At 35.8% G+C, this 26,690-nt stretch overlaps 2 protein-coding genes across 2 annotated transcripts; both read left to right on the plus strand.

The window, feature by feature from the left end:
• The first annotated feature begins 23,588 nt into the window (after positions 1–23,588).
• Positions 23,589–24,059, plus strand: LOC139848431 (uncharacterized mitochondrial protein AtMg01250-like). The gene has a single exon (XM_071838165.1). The coding sequence runs from the start codon at positions 23,589–23,591 to the stop codon at positions 24,057–24,059; it is 471 nt and encodes a 156-aa protein (XP_071694266.1).
• A 3-nt stretch (positions 24,060–24,062) lies between these two features.
• LOC139848432 (uncharacterized mitochondrial protein AtMg00310-like) lies at positions 24,063–24,683 on the plus strand. Its single transcript, XM_071838166.1, has one exon. It carries the CDS (start codon positions 24,063–24,065, stop codon positions 24,681–24,683), a length of 621 nt encoding a protein of 206 aa, XP_071694267.1.
• The last annotated feature ends 2,007 nt before the right edge of the window (positions 24,684–26,690 follow it).

Here is a 26,690-nt window from a genome sequence, read left to right on the forward strand (position 1 = left end):
GACCAGGGGTTAATAGAATGAAAGGAACAAATGGTGTCGGAACGAGTAATGGCGGAGCAAGTAGTGTCGGAGCAAGTTATGCCAATGTAGTTTGTTATAAATGTGGAAAACCGGGCCACATTATTACAAATTTCCCAAACCAGGAGAACACGAATGGACAAGGTCACGGAAGAGTTTTCAATATTAATGCGGCAGAGGCACAGGAAGACCCGGAGCTTGTTACGGGTACGTTTCTTATTGACAATAAATCTGCTTACGTTTTATTTGATTCGGGTGCGGATAGAAGCTATATGAGTAGAGATTTTTGTGCTAAATTAAGTTGTCCATTGACGCCTTTGGATAGTAAATTTTTACTCGAATTAGCAAATGGTAAATTAATTTCAGCAGATAATATATGTCGGAATCGAGAAATTAAACTGGTTAGCGAAACATTTAAGATTGATTTGATACCAGTAGAGTTAGGGAGTTTTGATGTGATAATCGGTATGGACTGGTTGAAAGAAGTGAAAGCAGAGATCGTTTGTTACAAAAATGCAATTCGCATTATACGAGAAAAAGGAAAACCCTTAATGGTGTACGGAGAAAAGGGCAACACGAAGCTACATCTTATTAGTAATTTGAAGGCACAAAAACTAATAAGAAAAGGTTGCTATGCTGTTCTAGCACACGTCGAGAAAGTACAAACTGAAGAAAAGAGCATCAATGATGTTCCCATTGCAAAAAAATTTCCCGATGTATTTCCGAAAGAATTACCGGGATTACCCCCACATCGATCCGTTGAATTTCAAATAGATCTTGTACCAGGAGCTGCACCAATAGCTCGTGCTCCTTACAGACTCGCACCCAGCGAGATGAAAGAACTGCAAAGCCAATTACAAGAACTTTTAGAGCGTGGTTTCATTCGACCAAGCACATCACCGTGGGGAGCTCCTGTTTTGTTTGTCAAGAAGAAAGATGGTACATTCAGGTTGTGTATCGACTACCGAGAGTTGAACAAACTTACCATCAAGAACCGCTACCCACTACCGAGAATCGATGACTTATTTGATCAACTACAAGGCTCGTCTGTTTATTCAAAGATTGACTTACGTTCCGGGTATCATCAAATGCGGGTGAAAGAAGATGATATTCCAAAGACTGCTTTCAGAACACGTTACGGTCATTACGAGTTTATGGTCATGCCGTTTGGTTTAACTAATGCACCAGCTGTGTTCATGGACCTTATGAACCGAGTGTGTGGACCATACCTTGACAAGTTTGTCATTGTTTTCATTGATGACATACTTATTTACTCAAAGAATGACCAAAAACACGGTGAACATTTGAGAAAAGTGTTAGAAGTATTGAGGAAGGAAGAATTGTACGCTAAGTTTTCAAAGTGTGCATTTTGGTTGGAAGAAGTTCAATTCCTCGGTCACAAAGTGAACAAAGAAGGTATTAAGGTGGATCCGGCAAAGATAGAAACTGTTGAAAAGTGGGAAACCCCGAAAACTCCGAAACACATACGCCAGTTTTTAGGACTAGCTGGTTACTACAGAAGGTTCATCCAAGACTTTTCCAGAATAGCAAAACCCTTGACTGCATTAACGCATAAAGGGAAGAAATTTGAATGGAAGGATGAACAAGAGAAAGCGTTTCAGTTATTGAAGAAAAAGCTAACTACGTCACCTATATTGTCATTGCCTGAAGGGAATGATGATTTTGTGATTTATTGTGACGCATCAAAGCAAGGTCTCGGTTGTGTATTAATGCAACGAACGAAGGTGATTGCTTATGCGTCTAGACAATTGAAGATTCACGAGCAAAATTATACGACGCATGATTTGGAATTAGGCGCGGTTGTTTTTGCATTAAAGACTTGGAGGCACTACTTATATGGGGTCAAAAGTATTATATATACCGACCACAAAAGTCTTCAACACATATTTAATCAGAAACAACTGAATATGAGGCAGCGTAGGTGGATTGAACTGTTGAATGATTACGACTTTGAGATTCGTTACCACCCGGGGAAGGCAAATGTGGTAGCCGATGCCTTGAGCAGAAAGGACAGAGAACCCATTCGAGTAAAATCTATGAATATAATGATTCATAATAACCTTACTACTCAAATAAAGGAGGCGCAACAAGGAGTTTTAAAAGAAGGAAATATAAGGGATGAAATACCCAAAGGATCGGAGCAGCATCTTAATATTCGGGAAGACGGAACTCGGTATAGGGCTGAAAGGATTTGGGTACCAAAATTTGGAGATATGAGAGAAATGGTACTTAGAGAAGCTCATAAAACCAGATACTCAATACATCCTGGAACGGGGAAGATGTACAAGGATCTCAAGAAACATTTTTGGTGGCCGGGTATGAAAGCCGATGTTGCTAAATACGTAGGAGAATGTTTGACGTGTTCTAAGGTCAAAGCTGAGCATCAGAAACCATCAGGTCTACTTCAACAACCCGAAATCCCAGAATGGAAATGGGAAAACATTACCATGGATTTCATCACTAAATTGCCAAGGACTGCAAGTGGTTTTGATACTATTTGGGTAATAGTTGATCGTCTCACCAAATCAGCACACTTCCTGCCAATAAGAGAAGATGACAAGATGGAGAAGTTAGCACGACTGTAGTTGAAGGAAGTCGTCTCCAGACATGGAATACCAATCTCTATTATCTCTGATAGGGATGGCAGATTTATTTCAAGATTCTGGCAGACATTACAGCAAGCATTAGGAACTCGTCTAGATATGAGTACTGCCTATCATCCACAAACTGATGGGCAGAGCGAAAGGATGATACAAACGCTTGAAGACATGCTACGAGCATGTGTTATTGATTTCGGAAACAGTTGGGATCGACATCTACCGTTAGCAGAATTTTCCTACAACAACAGCTACCATTCAAGCATTGAGATGGCGCCGTTTGAAGCACTTTATGGTAGAAAGTGCAGGTCTCCGATTTGTTGGAGTGAAGTGGGGGATAGACAGATTACGGGTCCGGAGATTATACAAGAAACTACCGAGAAGATCATCCAAATTCAACAACGGTTGAAAACCGCCCAAAGTCGACAAAAGAGCTACGCTGACATTAAAAGAAAAGATGTAGAATTTGAAATTGGAGAGATGGTCATGCTTAAAGTTGCACCTTGGAAAGGCGTTGTTCGATTTGGTAAACGAGGGAAATTAAATCCAAGGTATATTGGACCATTCAAGATTATTGATCGTGTCAGACCAGTAGCTTACCGACTTGAGTTACCTCAACAACTCGCGGCTGTACATAACACTTTCCACGTCTCGAATTTGAAGAAATGTTTTACTAAAGAAGATCTCACTATTCCGTTAGATGAAATCTAAATCAATGAAAAACTCCAATTCATCGAAGAACCCGTCGAAATAATGGATCGTGAGGTTAAAAGACTTAAGCAAAACAAGATACCAATTGTTAAGGTTCGATGGAATGCTCGTAGAGGACCCGAGTTCACCTGGGAGCGTGAAGATCAGATGAAGAAGAAATACCCGCATCTATTTCCAGAAGATTCGTCAACACCTTCAACATCTTAAAATTTCGGGACGAAATTTATTTAACGGGTAGGTACTGTAGTGACCCGAACTTTTCCATGTTTATATATATTAATTGAGATTGATATTTACATGATTAAATGTTTCCAACATGTTAAGCAATCAAACTTGTTAAGACTTGATTAATTGAAATATGTTTCATATAGACAATTGACCACCCAAGTTGACCGGCGATTCACGCACGTTAAAACTTGTAAAAACGACATGACGATATATATATGGATATACATATGGTTAACATGATATTATGATAAGTAAGTATCTCCATATGTATATTAACAATGAGTTATATACATATAAACAAGACTACTAACTTAAGGATTTCGAAACGAGACATATATGTAACGATTATCGTTGTAACAACATTTAAATGTATATATATCATATTAAGATATATTAATATATCATAATATCATGATAATATAATAATTTAACATCTCATTAGATATAATAAACAATGGGTTAACAACATTAATTGAGATCGTTAACTTAAAGGTTTCAAAACAATACTTACATGTAACGACTAACGATGACTTAACGACTCAGTTAAAATGTATATACATGTAGTGTATTTAGATGTATTAAAATACTTTTGGAAGACTTCAAGACATATATCAAAACACTCATACTTAACGAAAATGGTTACAGTTACTTTCCCATTCTTTTCTTTCATCAAGAATTCTAGTCGTATTTTTACCCGTATTATACACAGCTTCAAAACGTACTTACTATGGATATATACCAATAGGAACTAGCATGGGATTCCACTCTTGATTATGTCATGTATGACTAATCAATTTTAACTTCTACCATGAGCTAGTCAACTAACTAGAACTCCTTTTAACCCCACTCACCACTCACCAATTACCACTCATCATTCACTCCATTTCACTTCCATTTCTCTTTCTAATTCTCTCTCAACACACCCACACTATTATGAACGTATTTTTCCAGTAGTTAATCATCATCTTCATCAAAAATCACTTCAAGAATCAAGCTATAATCATCATAGGAAGAACACTTCAAGAACACTTCAAATATCCCTTCAAGTTTACTAATTTACTTCCAAGCTTTCTAATCCATTCCAAGTAATCATCTAAGATCAAGAAACCTTTGTTATATACAGTAGGTTATCTTTCTTATTCAAGGTAATATTCATATTCAAACTTTGATTCAATTTCTATAACTATAAACTATCTTAATTCGAGTAAAAATCTTACTTGAACTTGTTTTTGTGTCATGATCCTACTTCAAGAACTTTCAAGCCATCCAAGATCCTTTGAAGCTAGATCATTTCTTATCACTTCCAGTAGGTTTACCTACTAAACTTGAGGTAGTAATGATGTTCATAACATCATTTGATTCATATATATAAAACTATCTTATTCGAAGGTTTAAACTCGTAATCACTAGAACATAGTTTAGTTAATTCTAAACTTGTTCGCAAACAAAAGTTAATCCTTCTAACTTGACTTTTAAAATTAACTAAACACATGTTATATATCTATATGATATGCTAACTTAATGATTTAAAACCTGGAAACACGAAAAACACCGTAAAACCGGATTTACGCCGTCGTAGCAACACCGCGGGCTGTTTTGGGTTAGTTAATTAAAAACTATGATAAACTTTGATTTAAAAGTTGTTATTCTGAGAAAATGATTTTTATTATGAACATGAAACTATATCCAAAAATTATGGTTAAACTCAAAGTGGAAGTATGTTTTCTAAAATGGTCATCTAGACGTCGTTCTTTCGACTGAAATGACTACCTTTACAAAAACGAATTGTAACTTATTTTTCTGACTATAAACCTATACTTTTTCTGTTTAGATTCATAAAATAGAGTTCAATATGAAACCATAGCAATTTGATTCACTCAAAACGGATTTAAAATGAAGAAGTTATGGGTAAAACAAGATTGGATAATTTTTCTCATTTTAGCTACGTGAAAATTGGTAACAAATCTATTCCAACCATAACTTAATCAACTTGTATTGTATATTATGTAATCTTGAGATACCATAGACACGTATACAATGTTTCGACCTATCATGTCGACACATCTATATATATTTCGGAACAACCATAGACACTCTATATGTGAATGTTGGAGTTAGCTATACAGAGTTGAGGTTGATTCCAAAATATATATAGTTTGAGTTGTGATCAATACTGAGATACGTATACACTGGGTCGTGGATTGATTCAAGATAATATTTATCGATTTATTTCTGTACATCTAACTGTGGACAACTAGTTGTAGGTTACTAACGAGGACAGCTGACTTAATAAACTTAAAACATCAAAATATATTAAAAGTGTTATAAATGTATTTTGAACATACTTTGATATATATGTATATATTGTTATAGGTTCGTGAATCAACCAGTGGCCAAGTCTTACTTCCCGACGAAGTAAAAATCTGTGAAAGTGAGTTATAGTCCCACTTTTAAAATCTAATATTTTGGGATGAGAATACATGCAGGTTTTATAAATGATTTACAAAATAGACACAAGTACGTGAAACTACATTCTATGGTTGAATTATCGAAATCGAATATGCCCCTTTTTATTAAGTCTGATAATCTAAGAATTAGGGAACAGACACCCTGATTGACGCGAATCCTAAAGATAGATCTATTGGGCTTAACAAACCCCATCCAAAGTACCGGATGCTTTAGTACTTCGAAATTTTTATCATATCCGAAGGGTGTCCCGGAATGATGGGGATATTCTTATATATGCATCTTGTTAATGTCGGTTACCAGGTGTTCACCATATGAATGATTTTTATCTCTATGTATGGGATGTGTATTGAAATATGAAATCTTGTGGTCTATTGTTACGATTTGATATATATAGGTTAAACCTATAACTCACCAACATTTTTGTTGACGTTTAAAGCATGTTTATTCTCAGGTGAATATTAAGAGCTTCCGCTGTTGCATACTAAAATAAGGACAAGATTTGGAGTCCATGTTTGTATCATATTGTGTAAAAACTGCATTTAAGAAACTGATTTCGATGTAACATATTTGTATTGTAAACCATTATGTAATGGTCGTGTGTAAACAGAATATTTTAGATTATCATTATTTGATAATCTACGTAAAGCTTTTTAAACCTTTATTTATGAAATAAAGGTTATGGTTTGTTTTAAAAATGAATGCAGTCTTTGAAAAACGTCTCATATAGAGGTCAAAACCTCGCAACGAAATCAATTAATATGGAACGTTTTTAATCAATAAGAACGGGACATTTCACAGATCGCAAATCGATCTTAGAGTAAACGCTTGATCCTTGCAGCTGATCAAAAAGATCATCAATTCTGGGAAGGGGATATCGATTCTTGATCATCAATTTGTTGAGTTCGCGGTAGTCGATACACATGCAGAAGGATCCCTCCTTCTTCTTCACGAATAAAACGGGCGCGCCCCAAGGCGACGAGCTCGGTTGGATAAACCCTCGGTCGAGCAATTCCTGAAGTTGACTCTGCAATTCTTACAGTTCTGAAGGTGCCAGACGATAAGGTGCGCGAGCTACAGGTGCAGCTCCCGACACTAGATCGATCTGGAATTCCATGGCTCTCAGTGGCTGTAATCCAGGCAGTTCTTCTGGAAAGACGTCGAGGAATTCATTCACGGTTCGCACATCATTCACACTCTTCTCCTCTGTTTCTAAAGCCTTCACGTGTACTAAAACAGCAAGACGTCCTTTCTTCATGATCTTCTGCGCTTTCATACAACTAATGAGGTTCAGCTTCGAGTTACATCTTTCTCTATAAATAGTCAGTGGCTCACCGTCTCCTTGTGGTATACGAAGAGCTTTGTCTCCACAAATAATGTCGGCCTTTACTTTGGTCAACCAGTCCATACCGACAATCACGTCAAAACTCCCCAATTTGATAGGTATTAAGTCAATTGCGAAATCCACAACAGCTATGTTAATAATAGCTCCTCGTCCAATTTGGTCAACTTTCTCAAGTTTCCCGTTGGCTACTTCTACCAGTATATTCTCTTCTAAAGGCACTAATGACCAATCTATCTTAGAGCAAAAGTTTCTACAGACATAGCTCCTATCGGCACCAGTATCAAATAGGACAGAGGCTAATAGTTTGTTGATAGTGAATATACCTGTAACTAAGTCGGGGTTCTCACGGGCATCCCTTGCGTTAACGTTGAAAGCTCTACCACGCGGTGGTCCGCCGTCCTTCTTTTTATTGGGGCAATCATTCCTAAAGTGGCCCTGCTTTCCACACTCATAGCATTTCCTTGGACCATTTTGGTTTGTCCTCACAGCTGAAATGGGAATCTTGCAGTTCTTGCCAGCGTGCCCGATTCTGTTGCATTTTTCACAGACCGCATTACAGTACCCGGTATGGTGCTTGTAGCACCTCTTGCACTGTGGTAGACTACCCTTGTAGTTGGGGTTCGAGCTAGTGTTCGGGTTGGGGTTCCTTCCGTCATTAGGCCTCTTAGTGGGGGTTTGTTCATAGGTTCTCCCCTTGTTGTTGTAGTCCCACTTACGCTTCTCACCACTGGCTCCCGATTCGGATTTAGCCTTTTCCGGTTCTTTGCTGATAATATGGTTCATAAGGGTATGCGCCATGCGCATAGGTGCCGGGACGTTGGGTGGATTAGAAGAGGTGACATTTCCTTGAATGGACTTGGGAAGTCCCCACAAGTATCGTTCCATTCTCTTAAATTCCGGGGTGACCATCGTGGGACACATCAGCGCTAATTCCAGATACCTACGATTGTAACCATCAAGATCGTTGCCCACAACCGTTAACTCCCAGAACTCAGCCTCCATCTTCTGTATCTCTGTCCTGGGGCAGTACTCTTCGATCATGGCCCCCTTGAATTCCTCCCACGAAATGGCATAAGCCTCATCAATACCCTTAGCTTGAGCCAGTGTGTTCCACCAGGTTAGGGCGCCGTCTAACAGCGTACATGAGGCATACTTAGTTTTGTTCGCCTCTGAGCAGTTACTGACGCGGAACACAGCTTCCAATTTTTCAAACCACCTAGTCAAACCAACTGGCCCCTCAGTGCCACTAAAGTTGTGGGGCTTGCAGCTTTGAAACTCTTTGTAAGTGCAACCGTTTTGGACGTTTTGGTTAACCGGTGGGGCTGGGGGGAATGACATTTGCCATGGCTACGGCTAATCGTTCCGCAATCATTTCTTCAATCTGTGCTACTGTGGGTGCTGCTCGTCCGTTTGCCATTACTCTTCTAAACAAAAATTTTGACTTAAGTCAAAATCCAGCATTCAATATATATAATAATACAGTATATGGTAAACAGGGGAACAACACAACGCATGCCAATTAAGTAACGCAACCAGGTATAAATACCACAAAACCAACATACAGTAACGTAAATAGAACACTGTGCAAGAATTAAACAATACAAAGTTCCATTCGTTAATAAATAGTTGCATACATTCGCATAGATTCGTACAATACGTAAGTAAAACATGAACTACAAATGAGATTACATAATGAAATCTACTACAAAGCCCTATGGTAACGGTGGGTAAAGGATGTCCATTACGTGGGACATCTGGTCCTCGAGCTCAGTTACCCGAGCACGGAGGATCTCTACCTCCCTCGTCAGTTCCTCGACAGAGGGAGGGGCTGGCAGAGCAGGCGGTGCTGCTGGTGCAGGTGGTGCCGGTGGTACAGATGGTCCAGCACCAGAAGCAGATGCTGCATAGCGGTAAGGCTTACGCACGAAACGATCAGCAGGGTAAGGCACAACCCGCTTACGGGCTTTAACCCTACGACGCTGACCATGTGCTTCAATGAACGCTCGACCTCCGTTGATCCCCGGAATAACGGTGCCGTCGAAACGGTACCGCTTCTTCGGCGGGGTGGAGGGTGGCTGTACAGGTGCATCATCAGGGTCCTCCTCTTCAGAGTCATCGTCACTAGAGTCGTCTGTGGATGAGTCGTCGGATGGTGAATCCTCGAAAACAGCTGGAGGTGGCGGCGATCGGCGACCGGTAGTCATGATCCGGTATCTGAAAGGTGGGATCGGTATGACACGTCCATCAGGAAGGCGTCGGCACCAATGGTTATGCTCATTACAGAACGAAACGTCCCCGTATTCCCCGGGAATCACAACACCACTGGAGCGGGGCTGTGGCTCCGAGGGTCCTGAGGCAAGTAGAGCTGGAATCTCCGGGGGGTCCTGGGCTCCGCCTGAGGTAATCACTGGGGCAGGCGTATGGCCGCTGGTTCCGGAGGATAAAGCGCCGGGGTCACTGGTTAACGGGACCTGTGTGTCGGTAGCAGTAGTAGGTGAGGTGGCTGACGAGTCTGAATCACTGCCCAAAATGATGACAGGTGGAATATCCGACATCTGAACAGGGAAAAATAACTTTTCCATGTCAGTAAGTCATAAAGCAAGCACGTATTAGGCACTATAGCAACCTAGCATGGCAGTAATAATAACAGTGCTAAACAGAAATAACATGTGAAAGCAGATAGTAATCATGCAATAGCGGAAATAAGCATACAACAAGTTCGCATGGCAGTAAAGATAAGCAATAGTATGCAGTAAGATCACATAGCAGTAAAAGTAAGCAGTAGCATGCAGTAAGTCTCGCAGAAACAAGTAAACTAGCAAGTTGTAGATTAGTCCTATTAGTGAATCCTACTCGGGTCGGTCTAGACTCACTAATGCAACCTAATTCCCTACAACCAATGCTCTGATACCAAATGTGACGCCCCGTACAAAACCATCGTGTACGATTCGTCAACAACAAGATCTTCACACGGTCAAACACTATATGCTGTTTGAAAACCAGTTTGCATTCATAAAAAGATAGCGTTTTACAAAAGATAACGTGATACAGAGGTCATTACAAAGCCATTATTCAAATAACATAAGTTGCGAATGCAAAATAAAAGTTTCATGATTGAGACATCTCTAGTAATGCAGCGGATAACTAATACAGCAGGTCCTTAACAACAAGACAGCAAATCTAACAGCGGAAGCAAGAAACCTCTAGGCACCTGAGAAATACACGCTTAAAAGTCAACACGAATGTTGGTGAGCTATAGTTTAAGTTGTAACAGTATCGTAAGGTAGGCCACAAGATTTCAGTGTAACAAAACAGTATGAAAAGTATATGTATAACCGTGGGCACCCGGTAACTAGACTTAATGTTTATAACCCCCTGAAAGTACACTTGGCGAGTGCGTATGTTCACGAAGCATTAAACACCCGTTAAATGCTAGCGCGACTAGCCCGAGTGGGGATGTCAAACCCTATGGATCCATATCTAAGATTCGCATTCACCGGTTCAAAAACCAATGACTAAACGTTACCGTGCTAAGGGTAATGTTTATGCCGTTGTATAACCCACACACATATAAAGTTTAAGTACTCGTGCCTAGTATATAAAACGTAAAAAGCGCATGTATTCTCAGTCCCAAAATAGTTAAAGTAAAAAGGGATGCTATAACTCACAGGGATAAGAGCGGTAAAGTCGGTAATGAAAGTACGCAAGTAGTAAGTCGGTCCGAAAGGTCGTCAACCTAAATCAAAGGTTACTAGGTCAGTAGGTTGTCCTTATAAGTTCTAATAGTGCATAAAATAAGTTTAAGTGTCATCATCATCATCATTCATCATCATAAAAGCTAAGTAAGTTCGACAAGAATAGAGATCGAAACAATAGGCTGAATACGGTCAGCTGCTGCGACCTCTACGTAAATCAAAAAGACGCATAGTCAGTGGCTATGGCTCCGTATATGAGTTCCCTAACATCTGACCAATTTTCAGAACCTAACTCGTCTTCGTTTGACCGTAGCGACGGTTTAAGTGCGAGTAGGTCAGAAATTTCAGCACAACGTTAATAGGGTGTAGTGACTCTCGGAGGGCCATAAATCCTAAACTGTAACTCGGATTAAGACGAGGCCTAAATGGAAAATCATCTACTCGAACCGAACTAACTGAAAATCAAATTTCCAGTAGCCCAGGTGGCCTGATCAGATACGAAAATCATTGGACAAGTGCTCCGGTGGGGTTCTTAGTGCTTGATGCTCATCACGGTTCTCATCCTTGATGCTTGTAGCTTCAAGTGTACAACTCGTTGATGGTTTAGCATCACTTTTGACCAAGATTCTACCATCAATACACAATATGTTAAGACCAAGTGGTAACACAACTCATTTAAGAGTCTTAGATGGATGATGAACCAAGGTTACATCATATCCTTAGTCTTAACACAATAACAAGTCCTATTTACAAACAAAGTTACAAACTTTACATCAATCAACCAAGTATAAACACAATCTAAGTCAAATGAGGTGATGAAACCCTAAGCTAGAGAGCTTGGATCCTTTTCACACAAGTTACAAGGTTGCAAAGCTAGAAAGCTTGAACCTTTGATGTTCTTGAAGATCTTGAAGCATAAAGCTTGGATCTTTAAGATATATGAAGATAACAAACACAAGTTTGAATCTTTTTAACAAAATAACAAGATCATAAGTTAGAAAACTTAGATCCAACAAAAAGATATGGAGATTCAAGCTAGAAAGCTTGAATCTTGATTGTTCTTGAAGATCTTGAAGTATAAAACTTGGATCTTTAAGATATATGAAGATAACAAACAAAAGTTTGAATCTTTTTAATAAAACAACAAGATTAAAGCATAAAAGAAGTAGATCTACAAAGTTGGTGAAGATTCAAAGCTAGAAAGCTTGAATCTTCCATGTTCTTGAAGGATTCATGCTTGAATCAACAAGATATAATCAAGATATAATCAAGATCAAAGCTAAAGAGCTTGATCTTCCATGATGATGATGATATGCCACGAAAATGATGAAGGAAAAGAAGAAGAAAAAGAAAACTTACAAATAATACAAGAAAGGAAGGAAAGAAAGAGCAAGTGTGTGTGAAAATCAAATGAGAGCATGTGTAAAATGAGAGGAAATGGCTAGTATTTATAAGCAAAATTTTGACAAGAATTGATGATATGGAGGCCATATAGGCCGTAGGTTTTGAGGGAGAGGGGAGGAGACACCATTTTGCTTTTTGGTTAGTGGTTGTCTAAAGCATGTACTTATGCTAGAATCCCATATAACAATATGGATAATCCTTATCCAAATGCTTGTATGACTCACTAATTAATTTATTTTATTTATTTTATTTATTATGGGTCACTAGTAATAATACTTGGGCTAATTAATTGGGCCACTAGCTAGTGTAGGGTGGGCTAAGGTCCAATAAGGTAGAAAGTCCAACAAGACTAACTATTGTGATCTAGTAAATAATTAAATAAAATTAAGCATCCAAAAACCCAGGTAATTATTATTATAAAATAATAATTAATATTTCACAGTCATAATATTCTGGTTACGAAAAAAAAAGTCAAACGTGCGCGCAGTTCGCGGTTTAATCGAAACGTCAAGTAACACTAACGGTTATAAAGGCTTCCGTTGAACAAGTTAAGTATCCTACATACTCTAAGACATGTTTTAACATATAAATGGAAGTAAACCACGTATATCAAGTTTACAGAGTATAAAGTAACACAGTACGCACAGATACGCAGTTTCGCAAAAATACAAGACACGAAAGCAAGTCGAAAAAGTCGGGTCATTACATGAAATATTATTAGTTAGTGTTTAGTTATATTTTATGTTTCATTACCTTTAAAACGGCATATCATATGTGTAAATTGGATTCCCGAATCTTAAAATGCGTTTTATGGACTTGAAACCTTGATTTTAAGCGTTTAATGATCATTTATTGAGGTTTTCATTGTTGTTAATGATGGAATTGATTGATGAAATGTGTTTAGTTCTATTCCTTTTTAAATTACCTTTCCAACAATATAAGATACGTGTTTTGAATGTTAACGAGTCAAAAGTTATGATCGTTTGAAGTTGAAATCGTCTAAGTGTTAAACTGCCCCAGAATTGCTGCACCAGACACAGATGTGGCGCATCTGCCTTGGATGCGGCGCATCTGAGGCAGAGTGCCCAAAAATGTCAATTTTTGCTTAATTCTAAGTATGCTACGCACCCCCGATCAACACGAAACTTGGCCAACATGCTCATATATGATTTCTAAGCTTAGGAAAATAGTTCGGGACCCGACCCGAACGTGTTGACTTTGACCAAGTTTGACTTTTAGTTAAACTTAACCAAACGTTTATGTAATCGTTCTAACGTGCCTTTATACATGATTCTTGCATGAAACTTGACAACGTGATTCACATGCTATACTATTCGAGTCGTAACGAGCCATAGGACTAATTGAACATCTTTGACCTATCGTGTTTACCGTTATTGATACGACCTATTTGTTTAGGTCAAGACTAGCATTGTTCTTTGCACACGCTACTTGTTGAAGTACTTATTACTCGTGCACCCGAGGTGAGATCATAGTCCCATCTTTCAAACAACTTTTATGCTTTAAACTATGGGATGAGAAACATATACGTATCATACTTTTATACTTTGAACATAAGTATGAAAACGAACATTCCACGTACGGGTTTGAACAAAAATACTCAATTCAATTATCATTAGTTACACTTGCAGGGTGTAAACGAGAACTTATATTATGTGATCACATGGGCTTGACGAGCCTCATTCGGACGGTTAGCTACCGTTAGCGGATGAAATATATTTTCAAGTATAGTGTATGTTCTAACACTACGTAACAGGGTACAAAACAGTTAAGTTTGATAATTGGGTGCCCGCGAAACAAATAACAACTTGGGAATGCAAATGATTTTGATAATCATCTTATATTAAATCTTGTGGTTCAAATGCAACGTTTACTAAAACACCTATGATTTCATCAACGTTTTCGTTGACAGTTTTCTATATGTTTTCTCAGGTCCTTGAATGCTTAAGGATACATACTTCCGCTTATTTTTTGATACTTGCTTGGATGTCGAGTATACGTGCATAGTTGGAGCGTCTTTTGACTACTTTTTTTTAAACTGTGTCGCATATGTTTCATTTGTACGTTAAACATTGAAATATAACTAGTCATTGAACCACTTTTGTAAACTTAAAACATCCTTTTACTTATGAAATGAATGCGACATATTTTGGTCAAACGTCTTGTTAAAGACTTACCACCACGTAACGGGACCTAAGTAGACGGCGCCGTCAAACATGATTTGGTCGGGTGGCTACAATTACTGTGACGATTGCTCCAAATCCATATGGACGAACACGTCATTCATCGATTTCATTGCGAGGTATTTGACCTCTATATGATACGTTTTGTAAACATTGCATTCTTTTGAAAAGGCACACCATAAATGAATATTTAAATCAAAGGTTTTTGACATCTGATGATTTCTACATATAGACAATCACCGTAAATAATAGTTTACAATAGTACTTCCATTGACAATGCAGTCAAAATAAGATACATGGTGATGATTTGGTGAATGCAACGTTTCCTTGATAAATATGTCATGTAAGACTCCATGCACATAGCTTGTCTAACATATAAGCAAACAGCGAAAGACTTCTAGGAACCTGAGAATAAACATGCTAACAAGTGTCAACACAAAGGTTGGTGAGTTCATAGTTTTAGTGTTTCGCATAATCTGTATATAAAAGTGAATCACAAGATTTCAGTTGTTTCATCCAGAAACGTTTATCAAATATTCTACAAGATTGAGCACCCTGGTAACTAAGCTTTAACGTTATAATAAGTACCCCTATTTTAACATACATGCAATCAACATGTACAATACACGCAATACAACGTGTACTAAACTCAAATAGTATACATCTGTTTTATAGTTCAGGCTAGGGTTTCTATACCTGGAACAGACGGGGATGTCAAGCCCTATGGATCCATATACAACAACTCGCGCCCACCAGTTCTTATAACTGACAGTTACTAGTTACCAAAGCTAAGGGATTTTCGGTTCAAACTCAGTGTAGAATTAAGTATGTACTTGTATCCATTGCGTTTAAAATAAAGTGCATGTATTCTCAGCCCAAAAATATATATTGCAAAATTATTTAAAAAGGGAGCAAATGAAACTCACCTTAGCAGCATATAAAGTCGTTCACCAAAATGTGATGGAAACTCGGATTACCAAATAACCGTAGATCTCAACCTAGAGAACATATGTTGGTCAATAAATGTCTATCAAGCTAGGTCAGGTCATAGTGTATCACAATCCTAATGCTCGATATTGACATATAAAAGTTATCCAAAGTCGTTTCAAAAAGTCAATTTTGACAGTTGTTTAACAAAACGAGACGTACCTTATATAAGGATTCATTTACTCGGTTGGTAATATTCAAAAAAATCCAATTTATCAATCTCGTAAACAAGTTGTTTAAATCTTAATTGTAGATTCAAAAGCAATTTCAATTAACGTCAATCATAATTCAGTTGATCATATCTTTTAATCCGTTCATCGAAATTATTCGATATCTAAATGAAAAGTTATTGATTTTTCGCCAGCTTTCCAAAAACATGTATATCATATACCATTTACCAGTAATATATGTATTTAATTCGTGATTCATTATAAACTGTTTAACGACAAAATTTAGCATACATGCATGCATAAATATATATACTCGAGCACTAGACATGGATACACAATTAATATATAAAAGATAAGATATGAATGCTCACGTATCAATATTGTGATTCAATAGTGCAGGAAAGTACGTAGACGTAACGGAGATGATAAACACTAGGTTTGACTTGCAAATATTACCCATGAACATTACCCATAACCTCCATGGCAATAGCCCATAATTTCCTTAGCTCTATCCCGCTCGAAAACCCATTTTTGAAAGTGACACGCTCATAACCTCGTCGTAGTATTTTATGTATAATACTAATTATTAATAATACTAATAATAATAAGATTAATAATAATATTAATCTTAATAATAATAATAATAATAATAATAATAATAATAATAATAATAATAATAATAATAATAATAATATAACAGAGGGAGTAATTGTGCAACAAATGAACAAAAATCGTCGAAATTTATAGATGTTTGCTGGGATCTGTCACCATGCGATCGCATGGCTCCCATGACCAATTCCCATGCGATTGCATGGATTGGTTTTACAGCTCACAATGTTTTATCGTGTACCTCATCGACATATTTATTAATTATATTTATAATATATTTGTGATGACCCAGAAATTTCTGATCAAATTTAAACTTAATCTTTGTATGATTAACATTTCTGACACGATAAGCAAAGTCTATGAAGTTGAATCTCAAAATTTTGAACTATTCAATTACCCTTCGATTGTTCTCAACGATTCGCGAACAATTATATGTAAATAGATACATATGCTATAACTTGAAAACGTAACAAAGTGTTATGAAAATGATACTGTGCATTAACCTTATTGGTTTGATTATCTGTTTGATATTTAGATAAGTTAGCTAAAACATTTAAGATGAACCAGTAAAACACTAATTTGCTACAGTATTTTCGAATTGCTACAGTACCCGAAAAGCTACAGTGTTTTCGAAAATCACTATTTGCTACAGTAACTTTGCTACAGTAAAACACTATTTTAAAATGTGTTTTAACAAATAGCGAGACGTTGATTTATAGAAGTAAATGACCAAAACACTCAAATATATAAATTATATTTCGAGTGATATAGTTTAGGGATAATTTAAGGCTATATTTTGACAAAGGTACGTATCCCAAAACGTAAAATGCAAGTTTTCTCAGTATACGAAAGGACGTTCGAAAAACCGGAACCGGGACAGAAGTCGAGTGACAACGTACGACTTATCGGGATGAAAATTACAAGTCAACTATGCACATGAATTTAATATAATATATAATTAATTATATAAATTATTTATTATATTTATATTATAATATTATGTCGACGAGGAAGAAATCAAAACAATGTGAGCTGGAAAAGGGATCCATGCGATCGCATGGAATTCCCTCACATTCCCCATGCGATTGCATGGGGTCTGATATCAGGTCACATTATAAAGCTCGATCGTTTCTACCATTTTTTTTACTCAATCTATCTCTCGACCTCTTCTCTCATATATATATATATATATATATATATATATATATATATTATATAAATTATTATTATTATTATTATTATTATTATTATTATTATCATTATTATTATTATTATTATTATTATTATTATTAAGATTAATATTATTATTAATCTTATTATTATTAATATTATTAATTAGTATTATACATAAAATACTACGACGAGGTTATGAGCGTGTCACTTTCAAAATGGTTTTCGAGCGGGATAGAGCTAAGGAAATTATGGGTTATTGCTAAGGAGGTTATGGGTAATGTTCGGAGGTATATTTATGAATCAAAACTAGTGTTTATCATCTCCGTTACGTTTACGTATTTTCCTACAATATTGAATCTCAATATTGATATGTAAGCACTCATATTTTATCTTTTATATATTAATTGTGTATCCATGTCTAGTGCTCGAGTATATATATTTATACATGCTTGTATGCTAAATTTCATCGTTAAACAGTTTATGATGAATCACAAATTAAATACATATATTACTGATAAAAGGTATATGATATGCATGTTTTTGGAAAGCTGGCGAAAAATCAATAACTTTTCATTTAGATATCGAATAGTTTCGAAGAACGGATTAAAAGATATGATCAACTGAATTATGATTGACGTTAATTGAAATTTCTTTTGAATCTGCAATTAAGATTTAAACAACTTGTTTACGAGATTGATAAAATGGATTTTTGAATATTACCAACCGAGTAAATGAATCATAATATAAGGCACGTCTCTTTTGTTGAACAATTGTCAAAACTGATTGTTTTATCATGTATAAAAGCCTTATAAAAACTACTCCTATAGTTTAATTTTACAAGAATTGGGAAACTATGTGAAATATTAAAATGGTTCGATTGCCATGATCATTCAACTATTATATTGAGTCAGATTGACTTTTTGAAACAACTTTGGATAACTTTTGTATGTCAATCTCGAGCATTAGGATTGTGATACACTATGACCAGACTTAGCTTGATAGACATTTATTGATCAACATATGTTCTCTAGGTTGAGATCTACAGTTATTTGGTAATTCGAGTTTCGGTCACATTTTAGTGAACGACTTTATATGCTGCTAAGGTGAGTTTATAGATCCCTTTTTAATTGCTTTTGCAATCTATATTTTTGGGCTGAGAATACATGCACTTTATTTTAAACGCAATGGATACAAGTACATACTAAATTCTACACCGAGTTTGAACCGAAAATCCCTTAGCTTTGGTAACTAGTAACTGCCGGTTATAAGAACTGGTGGACGCGAATAGTTGTATATGGATCCATAGGGCTTGACATCCTCGTCTGTTCCAGGTATAGAAACCCTAGCCTGAACTATAAAATAGACGTATACTATTTGAGTTTAGTACACGTTAGATTGCATGTATTGTACATGTTGGTTGCATGTATGTTAAAATAGGGGTACTTATTATAACGTTAAAGTTTAGTTACCAGGGTGCTCAATCTTGTAGAATATTTTGATAAACGTTTCTGGACGAAACAACTGAAATCTTGTGATCCACCTTTATATACAGATTATATGAAACTATAAAACTATTAACTCACCAACCTTTGTGTTGACACTTGTTAGCATGTTTATTCTCAGGTTTCCTAGAAGTCTTCCGCTGTTTGCTTATGTGTTAGACAAGCTATGTGCATGGAGTCTTACATGATTTTTTTTCAAGAAAACGTTGCATTCACCAAATTATCACCATGTATCTTATTTTGACTGCGTTGTCAACGGAAGTATTATTGTAAACTATTATTTACGGTGATTGTCTATATGTAAAAATCATCAGATGTCGAAAACCTTTGATTTAAATATTCATTTATGGTGTGCCTTTTTAAAAGAATGCAATGTTTACAAAACGTATCATATAGAGGTCAAATACCTCGCAATGAAATCGATGAATGACGTGTTCGTCCATATGGATTTGGAGCGATCGTCACAATATTTAATTTATATAATTAATTATATATTATATTAAATTCACGTGCATAGTTGACTTGTAATTTTCGTTCCGATAAGTCGTACGTCGTCACTCGACTTATGTCCCGGTTCCGGTTTTTTCGAACGTCCTTTCGTACACTGAGAAAACTAGTACTTTTCGTTACGCGACGTGTACCTTTATCAAAAATTAAACTTAATCATTGATAAACTATGTCACTCGAAGTGTAGCTTTAATCAATTAAGTGTTTTGGTTATTTGCTTCTATAAATCATCGTCTCGTAGTATATACATATACATATATACATTTTCATTTTGAAATAGTGTTTTACTGTAGCAAAGTTACTGTAGCAAAGTATTTTTTTACTGTAGCAAATAGTGATTTTCGAAAACACTGTAGCTTTTCGGGTACTGTAGCAATTCGAAAATACTGTAGCAATTTAGTGTTTTACTGGTTTATCTTAAACATTCTAGTTAATTTATCTAATTATATCAATCATATAATCAAACCAATAAGTTTAATGCACAGTATCATATACACAACACTTTGTTACGTTTTCAAGTTATAGTATATATATGTATCTATTTACATATAATTGTTCGCGAATCGTTGAGAACAATGGAAGGGTAATTGAGTAGTTCAAGAATTTTGAGATTCAACTTTACAGACTTTGCTTATCGTGTCAAAAACATTAAATCATTTAAAGATAAAGTTTAAATTTGGTCAGAAATTTCCGGGTCATCACAATTACCATGCTTTCATCACCATTAATCACCACCCAAACCACCCCTCAAAACCACCATCAAGCCACTTTGATCGTCAAGTTTGATCACCACCATCGTTACCCACCAGTGCACCACTAATCATCACAACTTCAACATCTCATCGTTATCTTATTATTTTTCTTATTCTTTTTTTCTTGCCGTTGTAATGATCGAAGAAAACCCACAACCATCTTCACTAAATCACCACCGGTTACCACTATAGATCACTCTCTACTTCTTCCTTTAAATCAAAAACGAGAACCCACCTCTTCTTCTTCTACTACTTAATGTTTCTTTTTCTTCCTCTAGACCACCTTCTTCATCGGTTAGCCATCCAAACAAATCACCACCATAACCATCATTATTTGCAGTTGAGTTTTGCTCTTTCTATTCAAACTAAACAGGAACCGAACGCCACCACATACGGATGTCTCTATCCCTGACTAGTGTACTTCAGTTTTATTTTTTTTTTGTTTCAATAAAACCATTACCAACAAAACTGCGGTTAAGCTTTATTATTTCCATTTTAAATCAGAGACCCACTTGTTAAGGAGTAGGGTAGCTACTCGATTAAGATAACAGTGTGTCCCGGTTTTAGTTTAGTCAAGGAAACATAAGTTAGATAATTGGAGTTAAATAAGATGATAGTGGAATATGACATGATGATGAGGTATGAGGTAGACAAATCGATCATGATAAGCTTTCCTTTTAGGCTGTGATATTTTTTTATTTAACTAAATGATCCCGTATTCCTCTTCTTGATTAGGCCACGGTTTCATGTTGGGCCGAGAGGAATTAAAGAGTTGTTGGGCTGTGGGGTTAGAGTTGTTGGGCCGAACTTTATTCCTTGATGGACCGTGAATTTAACATTGTTTGGGCGGTTTCTTTATTGTTACTTGGGCTACCTTATTGAACTATTTTCTTAATGGACTGCCTAATTTGAGTTTTTAATCTGTGTTTGGGCCGAGTGATGGGATAATGATCATATCAAGTATTCATGACGATTAAGAATGGGATGATCATAATGATGTATTAAATGATGTATGCATGATCCCATGGTGATGATAAAAATCGTAATATTAAGTAGTGATGATGGATGGATATGGTATTTAGAAGAATGATGAAGATAGTGGTGATAATACCGTAGGATATTAAGTCGATGGTGATGTTATGATTATGATGATGATGGTGTGGTGAAATTATCGGTGATGATAAGGATAATGATTATGAAACACGATGATGATATACTAATATGATTAGGATAGATGAAAATAGTGAAAACGATTAAGATGATGATTAATGATGGAAATTAAAATAATGATGACGATGGGGTTTGTGGTGTTGAGAAGACAAAAAGGAGATACGAGTTAAATAGATATAGACTACGAGTTATAACTGAAAGTACCGGATAGAGGAACGGTTTGGGTATGTTATAGGGTTAGCGGGACGTAGCGGGTTCAAACCCGGACTTGGGCATTTTTCTTTTAAGGGCTACTTCATTGAGGTAGTTTACTTATTATTATTATTATTATTATTATTATTATTATTATTATTATTATTATTATTATTATTATTATTATTATTATTATTATTATTATTATTATTATTAGTATTGTTAGATTATTTATCATTATTAACAAAATTATATCATAATTATTAGTATTATCATTAAACGTTATTAGTATTATCATTGCAAACAATTTTTATTATTAGTACTATCTTTATCATTAATATTAAAATTATCATGATTATTATTATTAGAATCATCATAATTTTTATCATTATTATTATTATTACTATTAATATATCAAATGAAAATTTTCTATATAAAAATATATTTATGACATAAAACCTAATCATATTAATACTTTTGTAATAAATGTTAATTATCTTTATAAAGATAAATATATCTAATTAAGTTATTAATAAAACACATGATATAAAATAACAAATAAAATCACTAATAAAATATATATTTGTTCGATTACCATTACACATGATTGAATAATAGGTTCGTGAATCCGAGGCCAACCCTGCATTGTTCAGTTCCTTCGTATGCATATTTTACTACAAAATATCGTATTGTGAGTTCATTTGATTCCTTTTTACTCTTTACATTTTTGGGACTGAGAATACATGCGCTGTTTTTACAACTGCTTTATTAAATGCTTTTGAAATACATTTTTGAACTGCGAATACATGAAATGCTTTTATAAATGTTTGACGAGATAGACACAAGCAAAACATTCCTCGAATGAATTATTATGCAGACAGAAGTTCTGTGGATTATTATTGAATTATGTGAACATGATAATTGCCACCAATTGATGTGAATATTTTTTCCCTGATTATTATTGCTTGGTAACCTAAGAATTAGAATCGGGTATGGCCCTAATTCACGCGAATCCTAAAGGTAGCTACCGGGTTTAACACCCCCACCCAGAATGTTCACTAGACGGAAGAGCTAGTGGGCGTGGTGTTTAGTACTTTGAAGTTTATATATTTATACAGACGAGATGTTCTGTTTTGGGGATATTATTGATGCGCATTATATGTTAAGGTCGGTTACCATGTTGAGCAATGAAATCAAATTGAATGTTATGTATCGAGAGAATGATTTTTATACACAGGTTATGTGTATTATTTTTGTGCACGAGATATGTGTACGGTTATTTAAAAATCGCGAAGCAACCTACGGGAGAGAAAAGGATACGAACCTACTCTACTAAGCATTATGAAAAATGGTTTTGTACACGAGATAGGTGTACTGTATTTAAATCTTGTGGTCTATCAAAATGATGAATTTTATTGCTTATAATAAACCTATGAACTCACCAACCTTTTGGTTGACACTTGGAAGCATGTTTATTCTCAGGTATGAAAGAAATTCTCCGCTGTGCATTTGCTCATTTAGAGATATTACTTGGAATCATTCATGACATATTTCAAAAGACATTGCATTCGAGTCGTTGAGTTCATCAAGATTATTTTTAAGTCAATTATAGTTGAATATATTATGAAATGGTATGCATGCCGTCAACTTTCGATGTAAAGAAAGTTTATATTTTAAAAATGAATGCAATGTTTGTAAAATGTATCATATAGAGGTCAAATACCTCGTAATGAAATCAACTATTGTGAATCGTTTATAATCGGTATGAACGGGTCCTTTCATCCTTGAACACATGCTCGTCACTTTGGGTTTCGGGCCAAGGTGGCAAAAATTGGTGTTGATGTGTCTTCGTTCCGAACGTACGTCCATTCTAGTTAATGGGAGTCCTACTGGGGAATTTGAGGTTCAACGAGGCCTTCGTCAGGGTGACCCTTTGAGCCCGTTTTTGTTCTTAATTGTCATGGAAGGTCTACATTTGATGTTGCATGACTATATGAACCAGAATCTAATTAGAGGCGCCTCGGTTGGCATTCAAGGTATTAAAATTTCTCATCTACTTTATGCTGATGATGTTGTCATCATTTCAGATTGGGATAAAAACTCGCTAGACCGTATCTTTGAAGTGTTCAATGATTTCTATCATTTCTCGGGTTTGAAGATCAATGTTAATAAATCCAATTTGTACGGGTTGGGTGTGATAGACTCTGAAGTAGATGATAATGCAAGTGATATTGGCTGCTTACGCGGCACATTTCCTTTCCTCTATTTGGGAATGCCTATGGGAATCAACATGAATCGTATCTCCAATTAGAAAATGTTGATAGATAGATTTAATAAAAGACTTTCGACTTGGAAGGCCAACCTCCTTTCTATTGGAGGTCATTTAACGCTTGTTAAGTCAGTTCCCGGTAGCATTGGCAATTACCTCCTTTCCCTTTTCAAATGTCCGGAAGGTGTTATTAATGCTTTAGAAAGTCTCAGAGCAAAATTCTTCTGGGGCGCTTCGGAAGGTAATTCTAGAATGCATTGGGTCAAGTGGGAGAAAACCTTAAAGGCTTTCGACAAAGGAGGTTTAAGAATTGGAAGTTTACGGGCTTTCAATCAAGCTTCGTTAATTAAATGGGCGTGGCATTATGCGTATAATCCAGGTTCGAAATGGGTCGAGGTGATCAATTCAGTCCATGGTACAGGGGCTGGAATTAATGGGTCTGTTATTTGGGGTCCTGTTTTATGGTTCAACATGGTTTATTTGTTCAGAAAGGCAATCGAAAATGGTAAGCTTCCTCGCAACGTGTTGCGCAGGAAAATAGGAGATGGCCACAACACTCTTTTTTGGATCGATAACTGGATTGGCGATGGATGTTTAAAAGACAAATTTAATCGTTTATACCACCTCGACACTCATAAGATTGCAAGTTGTCAGATAGATTTGTAAATGGGGAATGGAGATGGTCTTGGTCACGTCCTGTTGGGTCACGCAATCTGCTGATCATCGATCCAATGGTCAGTTATATTGGTCCCATCATATTATCTTCATCTCCTGATTCTTGGCGGTGGGAAATTTCGAGTGATCGGTTATTTAGCGTGAAGTGTACACGCGAACATTTTGATAATGTTCAGGTATCTCAATCGAATTTGGATACAAGGTGGTGCAAACTTATTCCGAGAAAGGTAAACATTTTCCTTTGGAGAGTTGCTTTGAATCGTTTACCTACGAGGATAAATTTAGCATATAGGAGTGTCGATATCTCAGAAACGGGCTGTGTGATTTGTGGTGATTTCGATGAATCCCTTGATCATGTTCTTTTCGGATGTGACGTTGCTTTGGACTTATGGTGTAGGCTGCGGATATGGTCCGGCATCAACATCCCGATTTGTACGTCTTGGCATTTGAAATGTCCCATTCATATTGATTATAAACGTTCCATATTAATTGATTTAGTCGCGAGGTTTTGACCTCTATATGAGACGTTTTTCAAAGACTGCATTCATTTTTAAAACAACCATAACCTTTATTTTATCGATAAAGGTTTAAAAGCATTACGTAGATTATCAAATAATGATAATCTAAAATATACCGTTTACACACGACCATTACATAATGGTTTAGAATAAGAATATATTACATCAAAAATAAGTTTCTTGAATGCAGTTTTTACATAATATCATACAAGCATGGACTCCAAATCTTGTCCTTATTTTATTATGCAACATCGGAAGCTCTTAATAATCACCTGAGAATAAACATGCTTAAAACGTCAATAAAAATGTTGGTGAGTTATAGGTTTAACCTATATATTATCAAATCATAATAATAGACCACAAGATTTCATATTTCAATATACATTCCATACATAGAGATAAAAATCATTCATATGGTGAACACCTGGTAACCGACATTAACAAGATGCATATATAAGAATATCCCCATCATTCCGGGACACCCTTCGGATATGATATAAATTTCGAAGTACTAAAGCATCCGGTACTTTGGATGGGGTTTGTTAGGCCCAATAGATCTATCTTTAGGATTCGCGTCAATTAGGGTGTCTGTTCCCTAATTCTAGATTACCAGACTTAATAAAAAAGGGGCATATTCGATTTCGATAATTCAACCATAGAATGTAGTTTCACGTACTTGTGTCTATTTTGTAAATCATTTATAAAACCTGCATGTATTCTCATCCCAAAAATATTAGATTTTAAAAGTGGGACTATAACTCACTTTCACAGATTTTTACTTCGTCGGGAAGTAAGACTTGGCCACTGGTCGATTCACGAACCTATAACAAATATGTACATATATATCAAAGTATGTTCAAAATATATTTACAATATTTTTAATACGTTTTACTGTTTTAAGTTTATTAAGTCAGCTGTCCTTGTTAGTAACCTACAACTAGTTGTCCATAATTAGATGTACAGAAATAGATTGATATATATTATCTTGAATCAATCTACGACCCAGTGTATACACGTCTCAGGCTAGATCACAACTCAAACTATATATATTTTTGGAATCAACCTCAACCCTGTATAGCTAACTCCAACATTACTGCACATAGAGTGTCTATGGTTGTTCCAAATAATATATATATATATGTGTCGATATGATATGTCAAAACATTTGCATACGTGTCTATGGTATCCCAAGATTACATAATATATTAGAATACATGTATAATACAATATAAGTTAGCTAGGATATGATTAATATAGATTTGTTACCAATTTTCACGTAGTTACAACAAGCAAAAATAACCAATCTTGTTTTACCCATAACTTCTTCATTTTAAATCCGTTTTGAGTGAATCAAATTGCTATGGTTTCATATTGAACTTAAATTTATGAATCTATACAGAAAAAGTATAAGTTTATAGTCGGAATTACAGGTTACAAGTCATTTTTTTAAAGATAGTCATTTCAGTCGAAAGAACGACGT

The sequence above is a fragment of the Rutidosis leptorrhynchoides genome, chromosome 5 (genome assembly GCF_046630445.1).
Source record: "Rutidosis leptorrhynchoides isolate AG116_Rl617_1_P2 chromosome 5, CSIRO_AGI_Rlap_v1, whole genome shotgun sequence".
Taxonomy (NCBI): domain Eukaryota; kingdom Viridiplantae; phylum Streptophyta; class Magnoliopsida; order Asterales; family Asteraceae; genus Rutidosis; species Rutidosis leptorrhynchoides.

Excerpts from the sequence above, each read along its gene's own strand:
- LOC139848431 (XM_071838165.1), top strand. The coding sequence starts at position 23,589 with ATGTGTCTTCGTTCCGAACGTACGTCCATTCTAGTTAATGGGAGTCCT.
- LOC139848432 (XM_071838166.1), top strand. The coding sequence starts at position 24,063 with ATGTTGATAGATAGATTTAATAAAAGACTTTCGACTTGGAAGGCCAAC.